Source organism: Vicugna pacos, chromosome 8 (genome assembly GCF_048564905.1).
Source record: "Vicugna pacos chromosome 8, VicPac4, whole genome shotgun sequence".
NCBI classification, from domain to species: Eukaryota; Metazoa; Chordata; class Mammalia; order Artiodactyla; family Camelidae; genus Vicugna; species Vicugna pacos.
Window position 1 is genome coordinate 16,435,839 of NC_132994.1, and position 19,622 is coordinate 16,455,460.

Consider the following 19,622-nt stretch of genomic DNA (forward strand, 5'->3'; position numbering starts at 1 on the left):
GTGTAAAAGTGAATGGACGGACTATTCACTAGGGAGGGGCGTATTCCCTGATTTTCATCCCACCTCCGCCTTCCTGCAGGGAGGAGAGATATTTGTCCTTAGTCTGGATCGGAAGTGTCACGGTGTCAGTGCGTGATGGGTACTTCTCATCTACAAGGCTGATTTTATTGAAATAAGGGCATAAGCAAAAGGTTACATTTGGACACTGGAGGTTCCTGCCTTTTCCCAACTTTGCCTCCAGGCCACTTGTCACCCCAAAATGTGTGACTCCATATCCACCTAGAGGTTCCTGCTTTTCTTTCTCTGCCGGGAACCCCTGTTGTTTACATGATGTAGTGATTCCTGTATCCTTTTTGCTCAATTCCTGCATCCTTTTTGCTCAATTCCTGCCATTTGGCCTGCGTCCCCCTTTTTCTGCTCGTATCTAGCTCTCTGCCTGCTCTAACCAGCTCAGGGACTGCAGTGAAAATGGAAGGAAAAGAAATGCTTCCCGAGTAGCCAGGGACTTCTCAAATGTTTCTTCAGTAATTAATTCCACAGTCCAATGGATTAATCTTTAATATTAATAATCTTATTTGACTCTGACACCTGTCCTGGCCTCATTGTTCAGACGGTAGATGGTGGGCCCCACTTGAGGGGTGTGATTGCTTTGTTGAGCCTTCCCTCTGCAGAGCGCCCCCACGCTGGGATCGAGAGGCTGCAGAGGGTGGCGGACCCTGCCTGCTAGCCCAGACACGCTGCATTTTCCAGGAGAGCCGAGAGGGAACAGCGGGGGTTTGATGCCCCAGCACAGTACTGGGTAGTTGTATGTTTTGTGAAAGTCATCCAGGCCTGAATTATTACCATTTATTAGTCATCAAAATGGCAGCAGACGTTCTGCGCCTCTCATTTCTCTCTCCCTACTAAGTTGCTAGACCAGTTAATTCAGGGTTTTTAAAAGGTGTGGTTTCTCCATGCAGGGTCACCCCTGCCCATTCTGGGCCAGAGCCAATTTCCCTCCCAAGAGTTCTCAGACCTCCCAGAAGGACTCAAAGAAAAACCTAACCAATTTAGGGTAGTTACAGTGTCACCTCAATGCTCTAGCTGAGGTTTCGCTCAAGTTCAAATTAAGTGAAAACTAAGCCCAGTGCCTCAAATCCAGATTTGAACCAAAATCCCTTTCTTAGAAAACAGAGATTTCCCTTTGGATTCATAGACTCATTTCTTTTCTAGGAATTCACGTGGTGTACGATCTTTCCCGAAAACCCGGGGACAGAGTGGTCAAGTTGGATGTCCTCTGCACCCAGTGTCGTGTGCCCAGTTACAAGCCGCTCAGGATGGATGAGGTGTATAAGGTGATCCTGACGAGCTTTCTCGCCAACGGTGGAGATGGGTTCCAGATGATAAAAGACGAAGCATTAAAACACGACTCTGGTAAGCACAAGTGTCCCTTCCCCTCCCTGTCCCAAAGGTACACAAGACTAAACCGGTCCCAAGAGGGAGCTCCGCCAGATGCTGGGAGGGCAAAGCCAGAAACCACATCCACCCTGACTCCTTACAGCTTTGTTTTTGGGAAACAGGCATGCAACCTGGGGGAATATTGCCCTGCCCCTCCCCAGCTCTCCACCCAAGCCCAGGGAAAAAACATCTTTTTGCATAAAAAGTGTTTTAAAACTCTTAAGTACATATAAATAGCTATATAAATTGTGAAGTTTAAACGACTGTTGCATTTATAGGAAAACCTTACCTCTAGCACTTTAGGTTGTATGTGAGAAACCATATTAAACCATCTAACCTTTTTTTTTAAATTTCTTAATTGAAGTACAGTCAGTTACAGTGTGTCAATTTTCTGGTGTACAGCACGTTAGTCACATATATACATATATTCATTTTCATATTCTTTTTCATTGAAAGTTACTACAAGACATTGAATACAGTTCCTGTGCCATACAGAAATTTTTTTTATCTATTTTTATATATAGTAGTTAATATTTACAAACCTGACTCCCAATTTACCCCTTCCCACCCCACCCCCATTTCCCCCAGTCACTATAATATTGTATACTGAGTCTCAGTGTCTATTTGTTTTCTAGATGAATTCATTAGTGTCTTCCCTTTATTTTAGATTCCACATATGAGTGATATCATACGGTAACTTTCTTTCTCTTTCTGGCTTACTTTGCTTAGAATGACAGTCTCCAGGTCCATCCATGTTGCTGCAGATGGCATTATTTTATTCTTTTTTATCACTGAGTAGTATTCCATTGTGTAAATATACCACAACTTCTTTATCCAGTCATCTGTCAGTGGACATTTAGGTTGTTTCCATCTCTTGCCTATTGTATATATAGTGCAGCTATGAACACTGGGGTGCATGTATCTTTTTGAATTAGAGTTCCCAGGAGTGGGATTGCTGGATCATATGTTAAGTCTACTGTCAGTGTTTTGAGGAATCCATATTGTTTTCCATAATGACTGCATTTAACGATGGCCATTCTGACTGGTGTGAGGTGATACCTCATTGTAGTTTTGATTTATATTTCTCTGATAATTAGTGATATTGAACATTTTTTCATGTGCCTATTGGCCATTTGTGTCTTCATTAGAGAATAGCTTGCTTAGTCTTCTACCTGTTTTTGGATTGGGTTGTTTGGTTTTTTTTTATTAAGTTGTATGAGCTGTTTATATATTCTGGAAAGTAAACCTTTGTCAGTCACATTATTTACAAATATATTCTCCTATTCCATAGGTTGTCATTTTGTTTTGCTTATGGTTTCCTTTGCTGTGCAGAAGCTTATAAGTTTAATAAGTAGGTCCCATTTATTTTTGCTTTTATTTTTATTCCCTGGGTAGACTGTCCTGGGAGAGCAATCCTAAGATTCATGTCAGAGAATGTTTTGCCATTGTTTTCTTCTAGGTTTATCGTGTCTTGTCTTATATTTAAGTCTTTAAGCCATTTTGAGTTTATTTTTGTATATGGTGTGAAGGAGTGTTCTAACTTCACTGATTTACATGCAGCTGACTAGTTTTCCCAACATCACTTGCTGAAGAGACTGTCTTTTCTCCATTGTATATTCATGCCTTCTTTGTCAAAGATTAATCGACCGTAAGTCTGTGGATTTATATCTGGGCTGTCTGCTCTGTTCCATTGATCCATATGTCTGTTTTTGTGCCAATACCATGCTGTTTTGATTACTGTAGCTCTGTAGTATTGTCTGAAGTCTAGGAGGGTTATTCCTGCAGCTTCATTCTTTTTCTTCAGTATTGCTTTGGCAATTCTAGGTCTTTTGTGATTCCATATAAATTTAGAATTATTTGTTTCAGTTCTGTGAAAAATGTCTTGGGTAACTGGATAGGGATCGTTTTAAATCTGTAAATTGCCTTGGGTAGTATGGCCATTTTAACAATATTGATTCTTCCAATCCAAGAGCATGGGATATCTTTCCATTTCTTTAACTCATCTTTAATTTCCTTAATGTTTTGTAGTTCTCCACATAGAAGTCTTTGACCTCCTTGGTCAGATGTTTTCCTAAGTATTTTATTGTTCTCGAGCAATTTTAAAAGGGATTGTTTCTTTACTTTCTCTTCCTGATATTTCATTGTTAGTATAAAGAAATGCAACTGATTTCTGTATGTTAATCTTGTATCCTGCTACCCTGCCAAATTCTTTCATCAGCTATGGTATTTTTCGAGTGGAGCTTTTAGGGTTTTCTATATATAGTATCATGTCATCTGCATACAGTGACAATCTTACCTCTTGTCGTCCAATTTGGATTCCTTTTATTTCTTTTTCTTGCCTGATTACTGTGGCTAGGACTTCCAGTACTACATTGGATAGATATGGTGAGTGGGCATCCTTGTTTTGTTCCAGATTTTAGTGGGAAGGCATTCAACTTTTCACCATTGATTATGCTGGCTGTGGGTTTTTCATAAATAGTTTTTATTATGTTGTATTATGTTCCCTCTATACCCTCTTTGCTAAAAGGTTTTATCATAAATGGGTGCTGAATTTTATCAAATGCTTTTTCTGCATCTATTGAGATGATCATGTGATTTTTGTCCTTTCTTCTGTGGATGTGGTATATATCTCATTGATTGATCTGCATATGCTGAATCATCCTTGTGTCCCTGGGATGAATCCAACTTGATCATGGTGTATGATCTTTATGTGCTGTTGGATTCTGTTTGCTAACATTTTGTTGAAGACTTTTGCATCTATATTCATCAATGATATGGGACTATAATTTTCTGTTTTGGTAGCGTCTTTGATTTTGGTATCAGAGTGATGGTGGCTTCATAGAATGGGCTTGGGGGTACTCCCTCCTTTTCAGTCTTCTGGAAGAGTTTGAGAAGGAGTGGTGTGAGTTCTTTGTATGGTAGAATTCCCCAGTGAGGCCATCTGGTCCTGGACTTCTGTTTGCAGAGAGGTTTGTTATTGCTGATTCTATTTCACTTCTAGTGATCGGTCTGTTCAAATGATCTATTTCTTTTTGATTCAGTCTTGGACTGTGTATTTCTAGAAACTTGTTCATTTCTTCTAAGTTCTCCAATTTGTTGCCATATAGTTGTCCACAGTATTCTCTCATGGTTTTTTTTTTTTCTTTTGTATTTCTGTAGTGTTGGTTGTAATTTCTCCATTTCCCTTTCTTATTTTATTTGTCCTCTTTTCTTGATGAGCCTGGCCAAAGGTTTGTCAATTTTGTTTACTCTTTAAAAAAACCAGCTCTTGGTTTGATTTTTTTCTGTTTTTTTTTAATCTCTCTTTTATTTAATCTCCTCCCTGATCTTTATTATTTCTTTCCTTCTGACTTTAGGTTTTGTTTGCTCTTCTTCTAACACTTTTAGGTGGTAGGTTAGGTTGTTTATTTGAGATTATTGTTCTTTTTTGAGGAAGGCCTGTATCACTATGAACTTCCCTCTTAGGACTGCTTTTGCAGCATCCGCAGATTTTGTGTGATTGTCTTCTCATTGTCATTTGTCTCAAAGTATTTTTTAATGTCTTGTTTGATTTCATCATTGACCCATTGGTTTTTCAGTAGTTCAGGTATACAACATGATGATTTGGTATTTGTATCACTGTAAAATGATCACCACCAAAAGTCTAGTTAACACCTGTCACCTTACATGGTTACAAACAAAATTTTTCTTTCTTATAATGAGGTTTTTTCAGATCTATTCTTGTAGCAACTTTCAAATATACAATACTGTATTGTTAACTATAGTCACTATGCTGTATATTACACCCCAAGAACCCATTTATAACTGGAAATTTGTAAAACCTTTTGACCCCCTTCACCCCATTTTGAACCTTCACCTCACCCTACCCCTGCCTCTGGCAACCACCAATTTGTTCTCTGTCTTAGCTTGGTTTTATTGTTGTCTACTTCTATGTAAGTGAGATCATGTGGTGTTTTTCTGTTTGAATTATTTCACTTAGCATAATGCCCTCAAGGTTCCATCCATGTTGTTGCAAATGGCAAGTCCATTCTTTTTTATGGCTTAGTAGTATTCCATTGTGTATGGAATCTTTTTTATTCATCCATTGATGGACATCTGTTTGCTTATCTTGGCTACTGTAAATAATGCTGCAGTGAACACGTGGTGCATATATCTTTTCAAATTAGTATTTTCATTTTCTTTAGATATGGTAATTCTAGTTTTAATTTCTTGAGGAACCTCCATGCTGTCTTCCACAGTGGCTGCACCAATTTATATTCCCATCACCAATGCACAAGAGTTCCCTTTTCTCTTCATCCTCACTGACACTTGATTTTTCTTGTCTTCTTGCTAACAGTCATCTTAACAGGTATGAGATGGTATCTCATTGTGATTTTGATTTGCATTTCCCTGATGATTAGTGATGTTATGCATCTTTTCGTGTGCCTGTTGGCATCTGTATGTCTTCTTTAGAAAGATGTTCAGATCCTCTGCCCATTTTTTAATCAGATTTTTTTTTTTTGGCTATTGAATTGTATGAGTCCTTTATATATTTTAGATATTAACTCCTTATCAGATATATGATTTGTAGAATGGTATTTTTTTAAGTAAAATTCATGGGGAATTAGTATTTGTCAGTTCTCCTTCCTTTGGGATTTGAAACCTCCTTTGTCTCACAAGCACTTAAGTGAAAATGATTCCTGAACAGGCAAGGAAAAAAAAGAAGCCACTTTTACGTCTTAACTGATTCTCTGATCCTCAGCCTACTTCCCTAATGTCCTTGCTCCAATTTGGTTCAGAGGCAGTGATGTCAGCAACCTTTCTTGAGTCATCTCAGAGCTGAGACAACTCTTTTCCCCTGCAATTATCCAGTATTGGACAATGAGCACATTTCACACTTGGAACATGAAAAAGCAATCAGATTCTTTGCACTTATGATCACCATTGTTCTTTTCTTCTGTGACACTTTATCTCTGCTTGTGAAAGTAATATCTTCCTTCTTAAAATTACAAAGGACTTTAGAAAAATACATTCGTTTTCCTCCTTACTATTAATTGTTATTTTTTCTGTAGGTAAAATAATATACGTGTTTTCCTAGGTGACCAAGACATCAGCGTGGTTTCTGGATACATCTTAAAAATGAGAGTAGTTTATCCAGCAGTTGAAGGTCGGATCCAGTTTTCTGCAGGAAGTCATTGCCATGGAAGTTTTTCTCTAATATTTCTTACAGTTTTGGCAGTGATCATTGTTTTATACCAATAGCTTCCTTGCCATTAATGGAACTGCATTTTTTTCTCAAGTGAGGCTCCAGTCTGCCTTTTAGGAACTGGTTTTATGATGACGCAGACCATCCTTGCAGTCTCCCAGAAGCTGAGCTTAGAGGGTTGTAAATGAAGACACTGATATCAAAACTCAGGATCAGCAACTTAGTGAACACACAGGAAAAGAAGTGAAAATGGACCCTATGAGGAGAATGGCAACCATCTTTAGTTTACGTATGTAAATTTTAATAAAATTTTATTAACAATTTTAAACCATCCACATCCTTTTTTTCCTTTATATCCATTCTAATCCAACAAACAATGTATGCTTACATAGAACTTTATCATTTACATGGGCATTTTCAGCACGTTATCTTATTTGATGCCCATAACTTTCTTTGCTAGGCAAGACAGGTATTGTTCTTCTCATTTGACAGATGAGGAAACGGAAGCTCAGAAACAGTTGACTTGTTCAAAGCCATACAGCTAAAAGGGACTGATCCCAGACCTGCACCTAGTCCTTCTGAACTCAGTCCAGCACCCTTTCAACTATATGCAGGAAATGTTCAGAATGACACTAATGGTCTCCTGGCTTCATAACTATCGGTAGTCCCAAACTCATGGGTGACAAGCCTCTGCTGTATTCCTAGTCTCTATTTGTTTCCTTTTTAGCTCGGGCTGTTGTAGCAAGTTTAACAGACATGGGTGACATTCTCTCTTGCACCACCCATGTGCCTTTGATGAGTCAGAGGACAAATGGTGCAGAGGATTAATGGGAGAAGCCAGAAGCTGCAAAAGGCAGTCAAGGGGCAGGGAGAAAGGGCGGGAGAAGCAGGACACCCAGAACCAACCTACAGTACGTCTGATTTGTTAAACAGATGCTTGCTAAGAAACAGCAGCAGAGTGCCTGGCATGGGCTTCTGTCAGTTCTCCCTGTGTTCCTTCCTCCCTCCTTCCTAAGGTGAAGGTGTCATGAGAAGGGGTAATTCTAAACCTGCACCTGTCTCTCCCCAGCAAGATGCCAGTGCTGTACTTAGTCCAGACACACACGCTGACTCCACCCCCTCCCCCAGTTATGGCAAATCCAGAGGGGAGACAAGGTTGAGTTTTTTCTTAATGGTATATGTAAGTCTGAAATCAGCTCTGCCTCCAAATCTGAACAATCAGTCATGCTAAGTCATCCTCAAGATAAGAGGACTTTTGCCTGAGAGTGGGCCCCTCTGGGTGCTCAGGAAATACCCAGACTGATGCAATAAATGATCTATGCACAAAGAACAAATACCTGTGGGACCATGTGAGCCTGCCCATCACTGTGTGAGTGATTCAACAAATAATGGGAGCCTCACCCTAAAAAATAGTGAGCAAACAGCAGCTAAAGGTTTGAAGAGGGGGTAAGTTTGTTTTTTAATGTTTACAAATATTATGTACCCTTGATACAAAATATACTTTAAAATTTCACAGCCTGTTTATAAAGGATGTTGCAGTAAAATAATGCCCTAGGTTCTATGCATATACAGACTGGCTGTCAATCAACAAATGTCAGTAAGACTGTAAGAAGCAAATGTCAGTAAGACTGCATTTGGGGTATATGTTTTTATGCTTGGCCAGTAAAACAGGGTAAATCCTATTGAAGCACAAATTTTTAGAGAACATTTCTGTAAGTTTTCTAAATATGTGTGCACGTATTTTGCAGTGGTTTACAACATGACCTAAAAACACTTGGCAATTTTAAGTTCCAAACAATAAAATTGAAAATATGCTCTTTCTCTTTGGTAGTTATTTCTTCTCTCAAGCAAATGCCTACACCCCAAGACAATGACTGAAGGGAAACTCGTTGACAGTTTATCACTGGTATTATAAGCCCCTTGCCATCTGGTTACCCTCCATATCCCCCTTCTCACCCAAAAACTGAGACTAAAAATGCATGCAAGTTTTAGGTAGGAAAGAACAGTAAACAAAGGATATTTGAAGTAAGGCTACTAAATTTTATGGCTTTTATGTATAGAATCTGTTTTGAAGCCAGTAATCATTTCCTAAAAATAAAAATGCTCAAGTTATACAGTGTTAGGGATTTTCATTAATTTATCTGAACTGGCTGTGCATCTAAGAATCTTCCTCAGTTAATACTGATGAAGCAACAGTCCAGCTGTCACACTTTGATCAATCAGACACATTAAATCCACTTGGTGGCAGTGCTGCCTTCAGCAGTTTACAGCACAGAGTAAGACCCCTCAGGGAGTACGTGGCCCCATGGATATATGGCTTGGCTTGCTAAAATCAGTACCATTCCCACATGTACCTTCCGGGGGCTGTTGTAACAGAGTGCTACAAACTGGGTGGCTTAAACAGCAGAAACTCATCATCTCGTGGTTCAGGGGGCTAGAAGTCTGAGATCAAGTTGGCAGGACTGGTTCCTTCTGAGGGCCAGGAGGGAGAATCTGTTCCAGGCCTCCTCCTAGCTCTGGTAGCCTCAGACATTCCTTACCTCGTAGGTGGTATTCTCCTCATATTTTTACATCCTTTTCCCTCTGACTTGTCTGTCTCTGGGTCCAGATTTCCCCTTTTTATAAAGACACAGTCATACTGGATCAGGCCCACCCTAATGACTTCGTTTGAATCATCTGTAAAATCCCAAATAAAGTCACATTCACAGGTACTGGGGGTTGGGACTAAAGTTCTGCCACAGGACGTCAACATCCTTTTTAGGGGACACAATTCAACCCGTAACAGTCCCCCGAATGACCTACATAATCAGCCGGGACAGCCCTGAGGCAACCTTACAAATGAAAGGTTATAAATGTTGTTACTATTGTACTAGTAAAATAGAACACATCTTAGAAACTGATCTGGTTCAACTACAGCAAATCAAAAGGGACAGTTTTCCTAACTAGTGCTGTCCAAAGGAGGCACTTTACACTTCTGAAACAAGCTAGGAGATCTCAACTCTCTAGTAAGTAGTACTGAGCCCTCTAAGAACCACTTTTAAATGAAATACTTCATGAAAACTTTACAAAAAAGTCTGTAAGCAGAGACATACTGGAAGGATGTGAGCTAGTTCCCAGAATCATCTAGAGGCATGGAGAGCCAGGCCTAGAAAATGGAGAGCAAGCAAGGAACGTGAGGCATGGCTAAAATCCTGCCACAAGCACGGCCTTCATACACCGCCCTAGTGCTGCTGGGTTCACCTCCACCACAGGTACACCCGCGAGGGCTTCTGACTGTCCCGCAGACCCCAATCAGATGGGAGCAAGTAACAGGCAGAGCCTGGTTCAGGCCTAAATTGTCCTTCATAAAGATAAAAGAAGGCTGAGTGGGGATTTAACTCCAGCGCTTGGCTTCCATAGTGTACATCAATGCACTCTCCCCAATTACCTTGGAATTCCTCCAAATAAAGATGTTCCAATTCTGGAACATCGAAAATGAGAAATGAATACTCCAAGAATTTTCTAGTACAACAAATAAATATGAAATGATGTTAAAAAGAAAAACACTACCTTCTGTGTCCGTCTTGAAAACTATACCGAGTTCTTCCTCTCCAACAATGTACATTCACATGTGATACCTAGATTTTTATGAAAGGCAAAAAGATGCTAGAAGTAAATAACACCACAGGGTTGGGGCTTGTTTTGGGGTTTTTTGGTAATTTAATCATTAAATAATCTGTGAGCATATCAGTAATGAAGTCAGACCCTAAGATATGTTGGTATTAGTTTATAAAGAAAAATAAATATAGTTAATCAAATTTGAGCTCAAAATTTTTAATTTGATGTTGATTGCTTTTCAGATCTATACAGATAAAGTAAGGAAATCCATACATTTAAAAAACATCAAATTAACAAGACACAGTGAAATAAAAAAGCTATTTTTGACTGGATTTAACAGTCTTCTAGGGGCTATCAGCCTCAGGTTAAAGATTTCACCTCATGTATCTAGCACTGTTGAAAAAGAATACTGGATACATAAAAGAGAACACATTCTGACCTGCAAGACTTACTTGTTTGTTCATTCCTTCATTCAGTCAGTCATTTTATTCTAGTGTTGACCAAATCTGAAACTACAACTTGTGTATATATCATTACACAGTCTGCAAAGAACAGTGGCAAATTAGACTTCTGTTTATATTTCTACTATAAAATCTAATGGTTTTCAGTAAGTCAATAAATGAAAATTTAAGTGCTTTCAACCATTTCTCAGACTTTTCTGATATCTATAACTAAATGATTATACTTATAATACAAACTTACAATGTCCTTCATAAATTTCAAAGTGTCTTCCATCTATTTAATTTCATAGAACCACCCCAACCAGAAACAATGATAGTTATTTCTATAAACACATTTCCAGGTGTGAAGCTCATGCACTAGAGGACACACATAAAGATGGATAGAAAGGAATGTTCAAAGTAAAATATTTGAAATACACCAGAGGGATCCAAAGTGACCACTTTTGGAAATAAAAGCTCCTTTTATGGGGTAATACTGACAAGAACATGAAGACTAGCGACAGATCTAAGTTTGAATTCCAATTTCACCATTCTCTAGCTTCAATATCCTCACCTATAAAATAGGAATAATACCAACTCACAATTACTGTGATGGACGATGAAATGTATAAAATGCCTGACCAACAGAGACTGCATCTAGTTCCCTTCCCTTTTATAATGTGAACGACTAATTTTGTATGTGTAAATTTTCATACATCACATTTTCTTTAAATAGAGCTCACACACTGCTATGGATTTAAATATGTCCTCCTAAAATTCGTATGTTTAAACCCTAAACCCTAATACGACTATATTTGGAGATGAGGCCTTTATGAGGTAACTAAGGTTAAATGAGGTTCTAAGGCCTAATCCAATAGCTTATGGCCTTATACGAAGAAGAAGTCAGAGAAATATCTCCTTCCCTCTTTCTTTCCTTGCCTGCACAAAGAGGTCATGTGGGCACACGGTGAAAAAAGACAGCCTCCTACAAGCAAAGGGAAGAGGTCTCAGAATGCAACTACCTTGCAGGCACCTTGATCTTGGACTTAGCAGTCTCCAGAACTGAGAGAAACAAATTTCTGTTAAGTCACCCCATCTATGGTATTTTATTATGGCAGCCTTGGCTGACTGATACACTCATAACTCTTTTCTCATCTAAATAAATAAAATACCAAAAATTATAGGAAAGTAGGTGAGGATGGCATAAAAAGGGCTATAAAATATTTTATTTTTCCAGGTCACCATGACATTTTAAATAATATTCAAAATGCTATGGATTTAAATGTAAAGAGTTAGCCTGATTGATTTGCCACCTGTCCCTGAGAAACCAGTAAAATGTTTAAGGCTTTGTATTAAAGCACTGATTCACGGAAACTCATACATATTCTAGAATTTTTAAGCAATTAAAAAGATAAATAGAACTACTGACAAAACCTTCACAAAAATTTATAATACCTAACGACTATTTTTTAAAACCTTGGGAAAAAAATAAGTGAATGGTATCATTAAATGGGTTAGTTTTCCAAATTATATTTAGAGTTCCTGCATTATCAGTGCCTGCTACATGGCTGAAACTCAGTAAATATACTCTGAATGAACACTGCAGCCAATATCCAAACACAAAATGGCCAATCTTGACAGACAAATGTGTTTCAAGGAGAAAAGCACAGCAGGGGAAGGAATTATAAGTAGAGTTCTAAACACTCAAACTTCAAAGATAATCATTTAAGTTAACTTTCCTAAATGAATACACTTAATTCATATTTTTCTTTTGGAGAGACAATGTAAACCAAAAATCTACTTGACTAAACTTTTATGTAAGCTTTGGAATATAGTTACATACATTCAGTGAAATGTAGCTGCAACCACACAACCACAAATATCTTTTAAGTACTGTTTTCACACCCAAAACAGCTATATATAACCTGTCAATCATCCAGCAAGAGTAAGGAGAAATCCTTGTTTGTTATGAAAAACTCATAAAGAATCTCTTCCTTACAGACACACAGTTCACTATGTAGAAAAATGAAAAGGGGTAGGGAGGGAATCTACTAAAATGTATTAACTCTAAGAAAGCAAATCAGATCTTACTTCTGTTTCTCTACATGAGACCTAATTGTTTTCAAAGTGATACAATACAAACGTTATCAGTCTTATCTATTTGCCCCAAGGAGACTATGAATTATCTCTTTAAAAAACACCAATAACAAGTGATGTATGTCTAATAAAATTTGGATAACAGAAGCAAAATGAAAGGCTATGAGACCCAATCACCTTTAATCATTATTATTAAGTCTGTTAGTCTTTATTAAAACAAAACAAAAACCCAAAATTTCAGACACTGAATTACATGATATATACAAAATATACAAAAGTAAAAGAAAAAAAAGTACATGTCTACTACCCTAGCACAACAGAAATTTCAACTGGTTATTCAAACCCAAATCCAAATGTTTTTTATATCCAGGACGTCACAGAGGTAACTTCCTTTTGTACCTAAAGTAAAAATAAATCTGTTTAATAGAAGATTAAAAAAAAAAACCAGAGTTCATTTGTGAATTGCTTAACAGTTCCAGTGTATAAAAATTCTAACCTAAGACATATATACATATATATATATATATCTCTTAAAAACCCACAAGAAATCAGCTGGCCTAAGTCTCAGAGAACTGAAGCTTTCTTGATACTGATTCCCATGTAAGTTGAACACAAAATGTCCATAACCGCCACCCTGTTCCAGTATAATTTAATATTGCTGTAACATGAAAACTTGTATTTAAATCTAGTTTCCTCTATGAAACTGACATTTCATTGCTGTATCACAACCTTGAAGAATAGTTATTTCATCTGACCAAAGGGATTAGTCAAAAAATAAAAACAGTAAAAAGCAATGCTCAAAACTCAAAATCCTCAAGATTCAATACAGTAATAATACTACCATCCTCCAATTCCAATTCATTTTGTGCTCCTGGGTTAATATAAACTCAACTGCTTCAAAAATACTCAAATCTGACTTACACAGCATTCAGTGTTGCAGGTAACAGCCTGCAGAGCTCGGCCCATTCTACTGCTAGGACGGAAACCCGCACCTCCCCCAGGAAGACTCCGCAGGGTATAATGTCCCTCTCTGCTTGTAATTAGGGAGGGAGGAGATCAAGGGAGGATTAAGTTCCTATCTCCCAAAATCCACTGTGTTTGAGCATGTTGAACTAAAATACATACATAAAGAGCGATTTGTTAAGGTTGTTCACTTTTAAAATGATCAGAAACACAAGTATTTCCTTAATTTTTGTGTCCCTAATTTAAATACACGTCAGTATACCATTAAAAACATAAAGAATAAAACTGCTGCTTTTCAGTTACCTTACTGAGCTCTGGAAACAGTTCTTGTATCACAATGTCCAATAAAACGTAAGTCAGCTAAAGCACCAAAAAGAAAATTATTTTTAAGGCATTAAGGACAAAAAAACCCCAAAGAAATGATAAACACAAAATTCAGGACTATGGTTATCTCTAAAGGAGAAGGCAGAGAATGAAACTGACAATATAAAATGAGCACAAAATTAGCTTCAGTAGTATCCATAATGTTCTATTCTAAAGGTGAGTGTTAGATACATCTGTATCCACCTGGAGACATTTTATTATTGTGCCTCATAATTCATGTTGTGTTAAATATTTTATGTGTAATAACAGTTTTAAGGAAACAAGCAGGGTACAAAACTGTAACTATAGTAAGATCTCAACACAATATGTACAGAGTATGAACAGTAAAATGTTAACTGTGGTTATTCTATGTAATCTGAATGATGGAATTCTTGTTTAGACTGTTACTTTATTTCATGAGTTTTCAGTATATGCCAAATTTTCTACAATGAATATGTATTTATTTTTAACCAAAACAATTCATATTGTAAAGGGAAAAAAAAGGTAATCAGCAAAAAGAGTTAACAAATAAAACACACTTTTTTCTACTGAATGTTTGAATTACATTGCCTTGATTTAGTAAAGCATCACTTCATAGTAGAATAACATACCAGACACCCTACTGTGTCATTCAACAAACCCAGCCAACACTAGTCCACCTGCTTTAATGAATTTTACCTGCTTGTTGAGAACCGGCTGCTGTAAACCATCAAACAGAAGTCTGATGCTTTCATACTTGGCTTCTTCACCAATACATTTGACTATCAGATCTAAACAAGAAAGACACATGTGAAACAATTTTATATTATAAAGTGACTCATTACTGACTGAATCATAAAGCAAAATCTCTACCCCATTTCCCCGGTTTTATGCAAAAACTATAAATCAGCATTTCCTAAACCAATTGTTTCCGCAAGAGGCTCTTGGAAAAAAAGGGTTCTGTTGTCAAGCTGACAAATGCAGCATCGTGTATCCTTTTGGAGATTCACAGTGCACGAAGGAAAACCACACTGCAGGCTCTGGGGACTACTGCAGTAAAGAAATCGGTTTATACTATTAAGTGATAAAAGACAGTTGGGAAATAATACATATTTTATTATTCATTCAAGGAAAACAAAATAAAAACCTATAAAACAAATTTCTTCTATATAGCACAGGGAACTATATTCAGTATCTTGTAATAACTCTTAATGAAAAAGAATAAGAAAATGAATATATGTATACATATGCATGACTGGCACATTATGCTGTACACCAGAAATTGACACATTGTAACTGACTACACCGCAATTAAAAAAAAGGAAACTCTAAAATTATGTATGTACATTTGTACACACACATATAGAAATGTATAAAAACTGTCCGTGAGGATTAACACCAAACTGGAGCACAGGGCTCCTTCTGCACAGTGGGGACAGGATGGTGTCTACATTTTGCTCTATTTATTTTCATAACGTTCAGGTATCTTAATATTTTTAAAAGTCTAATTTTATGGTGAACATAGACTCTCTTCAGTGAATATGACCAGTTTATTTCTGTACTTTTTGCATGATTACTAATTATAAACCATCTTACAGAACAATCTTTGGGGGAAATGTTTAAATACTAATTTAGGGTCCCAAAAGTTCCAATTCATGTTTGACTGTTATGAATCATTCCTGTTACCACAGAGAATCAGTCCTTATTAAAATCTCTGCTGGATATTTTCCTCTAAGCAGGAAAAGAAAAGTATCTTAAGTAAACAAGGTGCTCAAATACTTGTCTTTCCCCCAACACCCAATCATAATGAAACTCTTAATGCTATTCATGGAAAATTCTCATTTTATGTTTGCTTATATGAGGCAAGTCTAACCCTAAGAGTTTAATTTGTAATAAGCATAGTAGATTCTTGATATTTTCAAGATATGTGGCCTAATGTGCATCTGTGTGAATCCTCCAGTTCACCAATACTGCATAGAATTTCCCAATTAATATGCATGAAGCGTAATGGACAAAAATAAGTGATCCTTTCAGATCCTTCAGGGGTCGCTAAGGAAGAAACAAGGAGAGGACAACAGAAAGGCATGTTAAGCTTCCTCACTAGTTACTTCTTTCTAAATGGAAGTCTTGAAGCAGATGTGATTCAAATTCATGCCTGAGCAAAATAACAAATTATTACATTCACTGGCTTTCCACGTGATTCTGAATATCAAAACTAAGACTGTTAAAACCTTCCATGAATGCTGAAGGCCACTATAGTACAAAACAGGACAGAAATGACTTCATTGTGTACCTACAGAAGATTTACTCAAAAACAGCTTTTGTTCCCTTTCACATTCAGACCAGGGATTTAACTTAACTGTCTTCACGTAGAGCAGGAGGACCATTCTGAGATTCACTTTTCAATGATGAGACTTCTCTAAGGTACCAAGGAATTCTCCAAAGCCCTCTTCCATTCTTACTCTGTATTTTCTCCCTGGGCATGCCGACCCACTCACATGACTCCCATCTCTCTACCCGACACCATCTCTCCTCTAGTTTCCAAACCTAGATATCTAATTGCTTACTAGACATGTCCTCCCACAGTGTATAGGCTCTTCACATGCAAAATGTCCCAAGCTGAGTAACCTCTACTTTGACCCCTCGATGTTTTTTCCTCATAGCTCCCATCTCAGTAAGAGATTGCTATCATTCATTTACTTAGTGGTCCAAGCCTACTTCCTTCACAGCAGAAGTGATCACCCTCCTCCTTTGAGATACTGTGTAACTTGAACATGCCTGTGTTGTCACAGGTATGTTTTGTCTGCATGTCTGTCTTCCTGCCAGACTGAGCTACCCAAGTACTATTTTTATATCCCTTGCACTCTACATTGTGCCTGGCACATAGAAGGTGCTCAATAAACTTGAAATGAATGACTGAATTATGATCTTCTACACACCAGTGGAGCTCTTCTCATGGTGAAGTGAGCAGCGGGACTCCAATGGTCCCACAAACACATCACTTTAATCATTCTGATTCTGAGCTACTGTTGAATCTAACTATTATGTGAGTAGAAACAGTCTTGTCTTAAAGTCCTCAGTGCAAACACCATAAAAACCAAATTTTATTAACTAATGAGTTAATTTTAATCAGTTCTTATATAACTATTTCTAAGATTAAAAACTCACAGTAAAAATTAGCCTCAATAATTATACATTGTGACCTCAAAGGAATACTAATCGATATTAAACAACTTTTTAAATATTACACCTGGAATGTAATTCATCATTTCTTCAAAAGTCTGTTTTGCTCGTTTTTGCTTATCTTGGAGAGAGCGAGGTTCAGTGTTTTCACAGAATACAGCATCTAAAAAGAGACAAAAAGAAACATCTGCTGGAATTTACACCTATTATATGCAAGGTATTTCCTCGTGGTAGAAAAACTAATAAACCAAAGAAAAACAAAACTTCTCACTCTTTCAGATCCAATTCAAATCATTAAGAGAACACAAAACATGAAAGAAACATGAGAAAATACATGAGAAAATACTAACCTCTAAGAAGTGTTATGAGTGAGACCAAACGGTGCTCCTGAAACAGCTGTTCTAGTTTACAATGAAGATAATAGTCGGTGTACATTTCCAGGGTGTTTTTAAAGAGGATTCGAGTTCCCATTAAGAGATGATGAAGCCAGTCAGGAACTTGGAAAACCACCCTTCCTGGGAAGGATCACATGGAACACTTTGTTAAGGTAAAAAGATATCTGAACATTTTCCAATACAAAAAGCACAAATGGTCAATATTTTATTTGTAAACACTAGTAATTTCAATATGTTCAAGACCAATTATATATATTGAATTCTTAGAAAAGAAGTATCTTCAATTAAAGAAATTTACAATGGGGCGATACTCAAGAGCATTCATCTGCATCACAGAAGAAATACAACACATAAATGAAACAGGTTTGAACAGTAACCATGTAGCTCTTACCTACATACATCAGGTAATCATAGACTCCTTCTACGGTCATCATCTCCATAAAGTAATTCTGATTTTGCTTTCTTTCTGTATTCTCAGCACGGTTTGCATTATTCTTAAACAGATCATTAAAAAGCTAAAGGAAAAGATGAAATAGTAAAAAAGATATAGTTTACTATACCTGCTGATAATAATTACTAAAGGTAAGGTGATACAGAGCAAAGGCATTTAAACTTTTTCCAATCAAAACAGAATATCAGATAGGTTAAGATCTGCCTCCAAGATTCCACATTTATACCCAAAACTGAATGAAAAAATGCAAGATTTTGGGGGGAGGAGTCAAAATATTATATAAAAGTCTAATCATTTTAGACACAACAGACAATTATTACCCATAAAGAACCCCTTTGATTTTTTACACCAAAAGGAGGAAATGAACATGTAAAGATATAGAAAGCATTAATAATAGCTAACTTTAAATCTAACATGATTTAAAAATTATCACTATTCAACTGAAGGATGTTCAGAGATGAACATTAAGCTTTTAGTAGTTTATTTGGACAGTAACAGTCAAAGCCCACAAAGGCCTAATATATGAAAAAAATAAGATATGAAGAATTACAGCAAAAATGAAAAAATGCAACTAAATCTCAGCTCTACTTATCCTAAAAACACATAAAAAAGAGACTATTATCATTAGTAATAATTAAATAGCAGAAATTAAGGAACTGAAAATAACTGATAGAAAAGATCAACAAAATCAGATGATAAAATGGACAAAACCTTCACAAGATTGATTAAAAAAGAAAAAAAGACAAACAATGTCAGGAATAAAAGGGACATAGTTACAGATGTCAGAGAAAACGAAGAGGACAACTTCAGGCCAAAAATGTTTCAAATTTATGTAAGCGGGAGAATTTGTTAAAAAATGCAACTTATCAAAATCTGACTCATGAAATAATAAGCCTGAAGAATACTGAAATTAAATTGGTTGTTAAAAAAACCTACAAACAAAACTTGAGGCCTAGATGGCTTCACCAAGATAACACTTACTTAAAGAACTAGTAATTCCAATTATAACTCTACCAGCAAACTGAAAAAGGTTAATATAACCCTAATACAAAAACCTGACAAAAATAGAATGAGAAAGAAAAATGACAGGCTAAATGCACCCATAAACATGGATGTAAATTTCTTTAACCTCATGAAGGGTATCTACCAAAAAAGCTACGCTGTACTACTTAATGATGAAACACTGCAATCATTTGCCCTGTGTAACAGGTCCCAGCCATGAATGAAACAAAACTGCCATCATTTGCAGATAAGTGTGTAAACCTAAAAGAATTAATAGATATGTTACTAAAATTAATGTAAGTCTAGCCAGATTATTGAATTAAAAATCAATACACAAAAATCAACTGGATTTCTGTTTACCAACAATAAACTTATACAGTGAAAAAAATTAAATATACCCTTATTAATAATTTTTAAAAATGAAGTTTTTTGGGAGGTGAGGAGGGCTGCTCTTTGAGCTCACATCGTTCCCCTTGCTGGGTACTACTCTGGCACAAAACTAATCTTCTTGCAGATAGGGAATTTATCTT

General features: G+C 36.7%; 2 protein-coding genes across 8 annotated transcripts in view; one reads left to right on the plus strand and one right to left on the minus strand.

The window, feature by feature from the left end:
* The window catches only part of NT5E (5'-nucleotidase ecto), a 47,280-nt gene extending 40,330 nt beyond the window's left edge, over positions 1-6,950 (plus strand). The window contains exons 8-9 of the mRNA XM_031680248.2: positions 1,213-1,413; positions 6,515-6,950. Coding sequence (XP_031536108.2) covers positions 1,213-1,413; positions 6,515-6,678 — 365 coding nt within the window. The 3' untranslated portion in view covers positions 6,679-6,950. The remainder of the gene's footprint in view (positions 1-1,212; positions 1,414-6,514) is intronic.
* A 5,979-nt stretch (positions 6,951-12,929) lies between these two features.
* Positions 12,930-19,622, minus strand: part of SNX14 (sorting nexin 14) — a 59,292-nt gene continuing 52,599 nt past the window's right edge. For all 7 annotated transcript variants that reach the window (XM_031680246.2, XM_031680244.2, XM_031680245.2 and 4 more), the window contains 6 exons: positions 18,031-18,154; positions 17,595-17,759; positions 17,312-17,407; positions 14,761-14,852; positions 14,023-14,079; positions 12,930-13,155 (listed from right to left, as the gene is read on the minus strand). In XM_031680246.2, the coding sequence (XP_031536106.1) occupies positions 13,117-13,155; positions 14,023-14,079; positions 14,761-14,852; positions 17,312-17,407; positions 17,595-17,759; positions 18,031-18,154 (573 nt within the window). In that variant the 3' untranslated portion in view covers positions 12,930-13,116. The remainder of the gene's footprint in view (positions 13,156-14,022; positions 14,080-14,760; positions 14,853-17,311; positions 17,408-17,594; positions 17,760-18,030; positions 18,155-19,622) is intronic.